A 10,285-nucleotide genomic window follows, 5' to 3' on the forward strand; every position below is an offset into this window, starting at 1 on the left:
CAAAAATCCTATTTTGTTATGTTGCAAACCTATACCTGTAGGAGATTTGATCTTTTGTGAAACCTAAGAAAATAAATCTTTTTTTAAATGAATACAGTGAAAGTGAATGGGTACTAGGGCTGTTCTTTGTTACTTACATGTCTGTGTGGTACTTTTAATATGCTTTAAGACAAACTATGTCCAGATTCATCATTCAACACCATTACTGAGTATTTTTCTCTATAAAATTGGAGTTTTACACAGACAGTCTCGTTCCCGAGGTTTAAAAGCGCCTTGATTTCCTAGGTCACAAACATGCAACTAATATTATGTGTGAATTCTGCATAGACTCTGGGCTGACACAATCGCAGCATTTTGACAATGTTTTAACCTGTTAACATTAGAGATTAAACTGCAACGTGCGGCTCACATATGCATTGTGAAACGACACTTATCAGTTATATATCTAAAACTGCTGAATGTAGAATCTACATATCTATGGTCCAAGCTTGTGTGAGGATTGGAGGCAGGGACTAATTCACATATTCATATCTTTGGTACAAGCTGCTGTGATTAAGTGGAGGCGAGGACCTGATTACATATTTATATTTAAGGTCCTAAGTGCTGCGATGGAGTGGAGGCGGGGACCTGTTTGCATATTCATATCTATGGTCCAAGCTGCTGCGATTGAGTGTGGGCAGGGACTAATTCTCATATTTATATCTATGGTCCGAGCTGCTTTGATTGTGTAGAGGCGGAGACCTGTTTGCACATTCATATCTATGGTCCGAGCTGATGCGAATGAGTAGAGGCGGGGGACCTGTTTGCACATTCATATCTATGGTCCGAGCTGATGCGAATGAGTAGAGGCGGGGGACCTGTTTGCACATTGATATCTATGGTCCGAGCTGATGCGAATGAGTAGAGCCGGGGGACCTGTTTGCACATTCATATCTATGGTCCGAGCTGATGCGAATGAGTAGAGGCGGGGGACCTGTTTGCACATTCATATCTATGGGCCGAGCTGCTGCGATTGAGTGTGGGCAGGGACTAATTCTCATATTTATATCTATGGTCCGAGCTGCTTTGATTGTGTAGAGGCGGAGACCTGTTTGCACATTCATATCTATGGTCCGAGCTGATGCGAATGAGTAGAGGCGGGGGACCTGTTTGCACATTCATATCTATGGTCCGAGCTGATGCGAATGAGTAGAGGCGGGGGACCTGTTTGCACATTGATATCTATGGTCCGAGCTGATGCGAATGAGTAGAGGCGGGGGACCTGTTTGCACATTCATATCTATGGTCCGAGCTGATGCGAATGAGTAGAGGCGGGGGACCTGTTTGCACATTCATATCTATGGGCCGAGCTGCTGCGATTGAGTGTGGGCAGGGACTAATTCTCATATTTATATCTATGGTCCGAGCTGCTTTGATTGTGTAGAGGCGGAGACCTGTTTGCACATTCATATCTATGGTCCGAGCTGCTGCGAATGAGTAGAGGCGGGGGACCTGTTTGCACATTCATATCTATGGGCCGAGCTGCTGCGATTGAGTGTGGGCAGGGACTAATTCTCATATTTATATCTATGGTCCGAGCTGCTTTGATTGTGTAGAGGCGGAGACCTGTTTGCACATTCATATCTATGGTCCGAGCTGATGCGAATGAGTAGAGGCGGGGACCTGTTTGCACATTCATATCTATGGTCCGAGCTGATGCGAATGAGTAGAGGCGGGGGACCTGTTTGCACATTCATATCTATGGGCCGAGCTGCTGCGATTGAGTGTGGGCAGGGACTAATTCTCATATTTATATCTATGGTCCGAGCTGCTTTGATTGTGTAGAGGCGGAGACCTGTTTGCACATTCATATCTATGGTCCGAGCTGATGCGAATGAGTAGAGGCGGGGACCTGTTTGCACATTCATATCTATGGTCCGAGCTGATGCGAATGAGTAGAGGCGGGGGACCTGTTTGCACATTCATATCTATGGTCCGAGCTGCTGCGATTGAGTAGAGGCGGGGACCTGTTTGCACATTCATATCTATGGGCCGAGCTGCTGCGATTGAGTGTGGGCAGGGACTAATTCTCATATTTATATCTATGGTCCGAGCTGCTTTGATTGTGTAGAGGCGGAGACCTGTTTGCACATTCATATCTATGGTCCGAGCTGCTGCGAATGAGTAGAGGCGGGGGACCTGTTTGCACATTCATATCTATGGGCCGAGCTGCTGCGATTGAGTGTGGGCAGGGACTAATTCTCATATTTATATCTATGGTCCGAGCTGCTTTGATTGTGTAGAGGCGGAGACCTGTTTGCACATTCATATCTATGGTCCGAGCTGATGCGAATGAGTAGAGGCGGGGACCTGTTTGCACATTCATATCTATGGTCCGAGCTGATGCGAATGAGTAGAGGCGGGGGACCTGTTTGCAAATTCATATCTATGGGCCGAGCTGCTGCGATTGAGTGTGGGCAGGGACTAATTCTCATATTTATATCTATGGTCCGAGCTGCTTTGATTGTGTAGAGGCGGAGACCTGTTTGCACATTCATATCTATGGTCCGAGCTGATGCGAATGAGTAGAGGCGGGGACCTGTTTGCATATTTATATCTATGGTCCGAGCTGCTTTGATTGTGTAGAGGCGGAGACCGGTTTGCACATTCATATCTATGGTCCGAGCTGCTGCGATTGAGTAGAGGCGGGGACCTGTTTGGACATTCATATCTATTGTCTGAGCTGCTGCGATTGAGTAGAGGTGGGGACCTGTTTGCATATTTATATCTATGGTCCAGGCTGCTGCGATTGAGTAAAGGCGGGGGACCTGTTTGCACATTCATATCTATGGTCCAAGCTGCTGCTTTGAGTGGAGGCAGGGACTAATTAGCATAGTCATATTACAGGGGACTTAAAAAATCAGTAGGTTAAACCTTGAATCATTTTTGCAACGTAGGCTGGAACCAATAGTGTTTCTTGGATCAGATGATGGTGTAATATGAAACTATAAGTCTGAATCTTCCATACAGGAATATGGACTAAACAATGCCTGATCGCTTTTTGTTGAGTATAGAGGTGGGGACCTGTTTGCATTTTCATATCTATCGTCCGATCTGCTGCAATTGAGTAGAAGCGGGGACCTGTTTGCATATTTATATCTATGGTCCGAGCTGCTGCGATTGAATAGAGGCGGGGACCTGGTTGCATATTTATATCTATGGTCCAAGCTGCTGCGATTGACTAGAGGCGTGGACCTGTTTGTAAGGCTGCAGCTATCGATTCTTTTTGTAATCGATTAATCTAGCACTTAATTGATCGTTTAATCAGATAATTTTTTTTGTGGGTTTTTAAAGGCAGAGTCCACGATGTTTGGTCCACGATGTTTGACTAGAGGCGGGGACCTGTTTGTAGGGCTGCAGCTATCGATTCTTTTTGTAATCGATTAATCTAGCACTTAATTGATCGTTTAATCAGATAATTTTTGTGTGTTTTTAAACAACCAAAACACATAATGCATAACGAAAATGATGTGGCTGTAAAATGATCAAGCATTTGGCTGTTATTAAAAAAAACTGAAGTATTGATTCCAACTCCAACATTTAGCTCCAAAACTAAGCCTATTTATTGCAAATTTTAAGGAATTTTTGTGATCTAGTAAATTGAGTAACTCGATGAATCATTTCAGCCTTACCTGTTTACATTTTTATGTCTATGGTCCGAACTGCTGCGATTGAATAGAGGCGGGGACCTGTTTGCATATTTATATCTATGGTACGAGCTGCTGCGATTGAATAGAGGCGGGGACCTGTTTGCATATTTATATCTATGGTACGAGCTGCTGCGATTGGACAAGGAACTATTCATGGTCAGTACTATTATTGCATTAGCTGTAACTGTTATAACTGTGTACTACTGTGTTTGTATAGAGAAGAAAAATATTTTACTGCTTTGGTTGTTGTTTTTTATGCACACTTTTGAGCCTCACTATATTTTGAAGTTATGGCACACTACAGAAGCCTGTGATGTTTGTGGAGAGGGTCCTGTTCTCCCTGTGATGTCGAACAGCAGCACATTCTGTTCTGGTCTTTCCCTCAGACCTCATTGTTGCTTACGCTTTTATGCTTTTTCACATTATTCTTCCAACATGCGGAGCCTCCGTTGTTAATGTCCATCCTTGTTTTTTATTTTCCAAATGTCCGTGACAAGAGAACTTGTCTTTATTATCATTATCTGATTGTTTGCTTGGGAAGAAAGTTCACTCAGATACTGAGAAATATCACATCATGTCTGTGTTACTCATACAGAGAGTGCGTAACAGTGATATAGCGTTCCGTTCCATGGACTTCCATTCTGTTTTCCTTTCAGACTGTGGATGGATGGTGGGCATTAATTGGCAATTTCTCTCAATGGCTGAAGGCTGAACGACAGCGCCAAATTGTAAAGCTCTCGGCAAAGTCAAACAAAGTCAGCTCGCCTCTGGGTTTTAAAAAGACACAATGTAGTAGAAAATGGATCGTTTACTGTCTTGCTGTCAGGAGTATAGAAAGTACGTGTATGGTTAAATGCACAGCCTTTATTAGTAAAGTATAGTTTATTTGACTTGTACGTGTACACAGACGTTCACGGCATGCATATTTGCGACAAAATGCAACGCATCTCCTGGGCTACATACTACATTCTCCTGTAGGTAAAATGTACGTGGAGTTTCAAAAATCTGGAGGTGTGGGAAAAGTACACGCACACTCTTTTGATGGCAAGAATTGCGGCACACGCACTGTGCGCGAACCCTCGCGTACACGTAAAAATGGGCTATACTTCGGCCTTTAAACGAGGACATTTCACAAGACTTTTTTAAGATGTTAAATAAATCTTTGGTTTCCCCACAGTACGTATGTGATGTTTTAGCTCAAAATATATAGATAATTTATTATTGCATGTTAAAATGGTCACTTTGTAGTTGTGTGCAAAAATGTGCCATTTTGAGTGTGTCATTTAAAATGCAAATGAGCTGATCTCTGCACTAAATGGCAGTGGCGTTGTTGGATAGGGCAGATTAAGGGGCGGTATTATCCCCTTCTGACATCACAAGGGGAGCCAAATTTCAAGTTAGTGGGTTGATCTTTTTCACCTTTTCTAGGTTGATAAAAGCCATGGGGGCCCAATTGAACATAGAAAAAAATCTTATTTAATTATATGAACCCTTTAATGTAGAAAATTGTAAAATTGCTCCTTCATTTATTATGGTCAACATGAACATGTACATTTCCGAAGCAAATTAAAGGGACAGTTCACCCAAAATTTTATTTCATGTGTTTTCAACAAGGATGTCAAATATAGCAGGACTTCATTATATAGTTTGTAATTTTATTTTGCACAATGCTACAGTTGTAATGAATTCATGAGGCGACTTTTTGGAATTGACAGTCCGTGGTCACCATTCACTTTCATTGTATAGATAAAAGCCACTTTTTTTGTAAGTTTATATTTTTGGGCCATTTTGCCTTTATTGACAGACAGTATTGAAAGGCGACAGGAAAGGGTGGAGAGAGGGAGTATGGGATCGGCAAAGGACCTCGAGCCGGGATTCGAACTCGGGTCGCCGGAAGTGCGTTTGCACCATATGTCATAGCACTGTCCACTACACCAGTGGTTCCCAAACTTTTTCAGTGTGCGGCCCCCCTTGTGTACAGTGCATTTTTCGCGGCCCCCCGCAAGAAAATTTAAAATGTAATATAAAATTATACCTAGTAGTGCTGTTGGTTAGTTGGCTTATTATTTTTTATGTTTAATTACACAGAATTCATGATAAATTAATGTATTTTGTAAAATGTCATAAAACTGGGGCCCCCCTGGCACCATCTCGCGGCCCCCGAACCACTGCACTACACCATCGCCTCTTACTGTAACTTTCATAACATTTTTATTTTTTGAAAATACTTTTGTACTATATCTGCTTGTAGGTCACTGTGGGAAGACATTTGCCATCTTAAGGAGATACTTAAGCAAGTCTGTGCCAAAGACTGATTGGCTGTTAATCGTGGATGATGATACTCTTATAAGGTAAGGGTGCATGCAGGAAACATACATTTAAATTCTGGTAAATTGCTTGGGTTAACAAAAAATCGTTTGTGTTTATAGCAATTTATGTCTTAGTGGGTGTCATTTTGTGTTTGCTTCTCACAGCTTACCCAGACTGCAGGCCTTGCTGAGCTGTTATGACTCCAGCGAGCCAGTATGTCTAGGTGAGCGCTATGGTTATGGATTGGGCCAGGGAGGCTACAGTTACATCACAGGTGGCGGGGGGTGAGTTCATAAAATAAAAGCACACAAAGCAATCTTCCTTTTTACTCATTGAATATTTAAAGGTGCTGATTTATTTTTTAGCAAAAAGCTAAAAAAGAACAGCAATTTGACAAATTGCTTTAAAAAAACGATGTTTGACATTTATGAGTAATCTTAAAATTTACGTCACAACAAAGTGGAGCAATTGCAAATGGAAATTGAGCTCTCTAATTTGCCCCCTAAAGTGCTTTGCAATTTGTGAGTACGTTTTAGAAACAACAGCAGGTGAAATTAGTTTCCCGCAAGTGATCGCGTGCTTGATGTGGATGCAAAAACAACCCCTTGTATGGTATATTCAGCAACCAAAGCAAATCAATGTCTTATATCAATAATTACATATTTATATTATGCATAACCGACGTGTTTAAATGCATTAAGGAGAGGCCAACTAATGTGTACGGTACTAAGTTAAACTGTGTTGTGTATCGTATAGGATGGTGTTCAGTCGTGAGGCCGTGATACAGTTGTTAGCCAGCGGCTGTAAGTGTTACAGCAACGACGCTCCTGATGACATGGTTTTGGGAATGTGTCTCAATGCACTACGAGTCCCTGTTACACACAGTCCACTCTTCCATCAGGTAAACACAATGCACACAATAGAAATTCAGAGCAATTTTTTCCAGCTTGTATGTATGTCACCAAAAGTATAATGAGATCAAAAGAACATGCATCTTACTGCCAGCACAGCGCCGTCCCACAGTACTTTGTCCGGTAATCAAATGAGACAAAATTTTAGGCAGCGCGGCAGGGATGCTGCCACCTGAGCCATTTGTTTTCCTGTCAGTCTAAATTTATCATTGTGCCGGATGCCTCAGATAAGGTCAGACAGCTCAACCCAGTGTTTTTATTGGAACAACACATTTTGTGTTGTTTTAAAGGGGACATAAAATGAAAAATTTTTCCATGCTTAAGTGCTATAATTGTGTCCCCAGTGCTTTTATCAACCTAGAAAATACCCAGTTACTTAGTTTTGGAAAAATCATTCTCCACAAGCATGTTAAAAATAGGTAATTGAAATTTGTCTCCCCTTGTCATGTCAGAAAGGGATAATACTCTCCCTTAATCTGCAGTATCCAACCATGCCACTGCCATTTTAGTGCAGAGATCAGCTCATTCGCATTTTAAAGGACACACCCAAAAACGCCATATTTTTGCTCACACCTACAAAGTGACAATTTTAACATGCTGTAATAAATTATCTACTGTATATCATATTTTGAGCTAAAACTTGAAATATGTACTCTGGGAACAACAAAGATTTATTTGACATCTTGAAAGTCTTGTGAAATGTCCTCTTTAACAAATCTTGTGTTAAATGTGCTGTGTTGTCCTTAACTTGTGTTGTCCTTAACTAGACACAACATGTGTTGTTTTAACACAACCATTTTAGGAGTGTACCAGTCACACACTTTTTAGGTGTAGTTGGACGCTTGAAGATTTTGAGTTAACTTACTTCACTTCAAATTCACTCGTGACATTCCCCCATTCACACATTAAATTAGCGCCATTCGCACGTAAAATTAGCGCCATTTCCACGTGAAATTAGCGCCATTCGCATGTAAAATTTGCGCCATTCGCATGTGAAATTTGCGTCATTCGTACGTGAAATTTGCACCATTTGCAAATTAATATCCGCCAAAGTTTAGATTTTTTAACATCATGCAATATTGTATGCAGGTTATGCGCATCAAACGCACAAAGTGTTAAATTTACGCCACCTCATTCCCGCCAATCACATCATTCATGTCGCCTCATTCGCACAAATCTTCACTTCAATTTCACGCATGACATTCCCCTATTCACATGTTACATTCGTAGCATTCGCGGTATTTGCACGTAAAATATGCGCCATTCGCATGTTAAACTTGCGACATTCACACGTTAAATTCGCTCCATTCCCACGTGATATTTGCGACATGTGCACGTGAAATTTGCGCCATTCGCACGCAAAATTTGCGCCATTCGCATGTGAAATTCGCATCATTCGCATGTGAAATTTGCCCCATTTGCACGTGAAATTCACGCCATTTGCAAATGAATATCCGCCAAAGTTTTGATTTTTCAACATCACTCAATATTGTATGCACGTTAAATTTGCGCCATTTACACGTGAAATTAGCGCCATTCGCACGTGAAATTAGCGCCATTCGCACGTGAAATTTGCGCCATTCGCACGTGAAATTTGCGCCATTTGCATGTGAAATTTGCGCCATTTGCACGTGAAATTTGCGCCATTTGCATGTGAAATTTGCGCCATTTGCAAATGAATATCCGTAAAAGTTTAGATTTTTCACGCAAATCACATCATTCATGCCGCCTCATTCGCACAAATCTTCACTTCAAATTCACGCGTGACATTCCCCTATTCACACGTTACATTTGTGGCATTCGCATGTAAAATTCACATCATTTGCAAATGAATATCCGCCAAAGTTTTGATTTTTCAACATCACGCAATATTTTATGCACGTTATGCGCATCAAATGCACAAAGCGTTAAATTTTTCATTTGTTTATTAAATCTCTTCTGAGTTACCTCAACTCTCTCATGAACGCACGTATATACATAGTTTTTAAAGTTTAACATTTGAATGTTTCATAGCAAAAACCCATTTCTTCACCTTTGACATTTTGGAGGAATAGATGTGCTTTTTGGGGCTTCAATAATGAGGCCCTATCCATACACCCTTTATAAAATTGAAAAGAGGAAGGAAATTATTTAATATAACTCCTGCTGTGTTTGGCTGAAATAAGAAAGTCATAGACACTTAGGATGGCTTGAGAGTTTATTTTTTCCTGAGCTATTGCTTTAAGTTCCAACTTTCACTACTATTTAGGTTTTAGATTTTTCTGTAGAGTCACATGACCCGTGTTTGAACTGGTTGTACTTTCTCAAACATTCTTTGATGCACCAAAATAAGATTAAAACTTTGAGATTGCAAAAGTTTTGTTTGTGTCTAGAAACTTTAATCAGATTTGTATGTTTATTATCATGTTCAATTTCAGGCACGTCCAGAAGATTACGCGAAGGAATTTTTGGCACACCAGACCCCCGTTTCCTTCCACAAACACTGGAACATCGACCCGATTGCAGTCTTTAACAAATGGTTAAAGGATGACTTAAACACGGATGTACTACAAAAAGGCACTAAGGATGAATTATAATGTTTGCGATTGTGTCTGTAAATAAATATGTGTACTGTTAAAGCACATACTCTGTTTTGACACATGGATAAATGTAGTGAATCTTGCACAAACATGTATGGAAGAGTCTGTATGAATGTTTTGTTTTTCTCGCTGTGCTTTGGTGCATGTTTTAGATGTATGTTGGAAATACACGTCTTAAAAAAAAATATTTATATACAAATGCTCACAACCTGTCCAAGGTATTTGTAGATTGATTTTTAAACACTTTTGATTTCTAAATGATGTGAATCATGTGTCAGTTATGATATTGAGATTTATGATAAACTGTTGCCTTAAATCATTGTTCACAAAGTCCTGATTTCAATACTGAACACAGAATCATTAGCACTGAATACATTACATTTCTTATTATTTCTATACATCCGAGCTTCTGTTTTTTTAAGTGGCGGTGTAAGTATTATTAAAATGCTATCAAAGAATTGTAAAAAAGATTCAACAACAGGATGTTCTCATTATTGACGCCACACTGTCGAGACTGAATTTAAGAACGTTACCTCAGACATTTCCTGTTTAAAATAATTTGTTTTTAAATTTGGTTCATGATTAATAAAACATCTCAAGATGAAGTATCGTGTCTGCTCAGCGGTTTGTCTGATCTACACACTCATCGGGTTTTCCATTATGAAAGTAATTTGTTTAGGCCTGATAAAACAGATACTGTATGGACCTGTGTCTGACTTTGGGAGGAGTCATTTGCAAATTTACTTTTAGATCATAAATGCATCTAAATCTGGAATATTACAGTACATCGTACAGT

At 40.4% G+C, this 10,285-nt stretch overlaps 1 protein-coding gene across 3 annotated transcripts in view; it reads left to right on the forward strand.

The window, feature by feature from the left end:
• b3glcta (beta 3-glucosyltransferase a) overlaps positions 1-10,094 on the forward strand; it is an 88,278-nt gene extending 78,184 nt beyond the window's left edge. For 2 of the 3 annotated variants that reach the window (XM_055196871.2, XM_055196870.2), the window contains exons 12-15: positions 5,941-6,040; positions 6,164-6,283; positions 6,756-6,900; positions 9,328-10,094. In XM_055196871.2, the coding sequence (XP_055052846.2) occupies positions 5,941-6,040; positions 6,164-6,283; positions 6,756-6,900; positions 9,328-9,486 (524 nt within the window). In that variant the 3' untranslated portion in view covers positions 9,487-10,094. The remainder of the gene's footprint in view (positions 1-5,940; positions 6,041-6,163; positions 6,284-6,755; positions 6,901-9,327) is intronic. The other variant, XR_008642487.2, reaches the window with a different exon arrangement.
• Positions 10,095-10,285: the final 191 nt, after the last annotated feature.

This window comes from Misgurnus anguillicaudatus, chromosome 24 (genome assembly GCF_027580225.2).
Source record: "Misgurnus anguillicaudatus chromosome 24, ASM2758022v2, whole genome shotgun sequence".
In the NCBI taxonomy this organism is placed as follows: domain Eukaryota; kingdom Metazoa; phylum Chordata; class Actinopteri; order Cypriniformes; family Cobitidae; genus Misgurnus; species Misgurnus anguillicaudatus.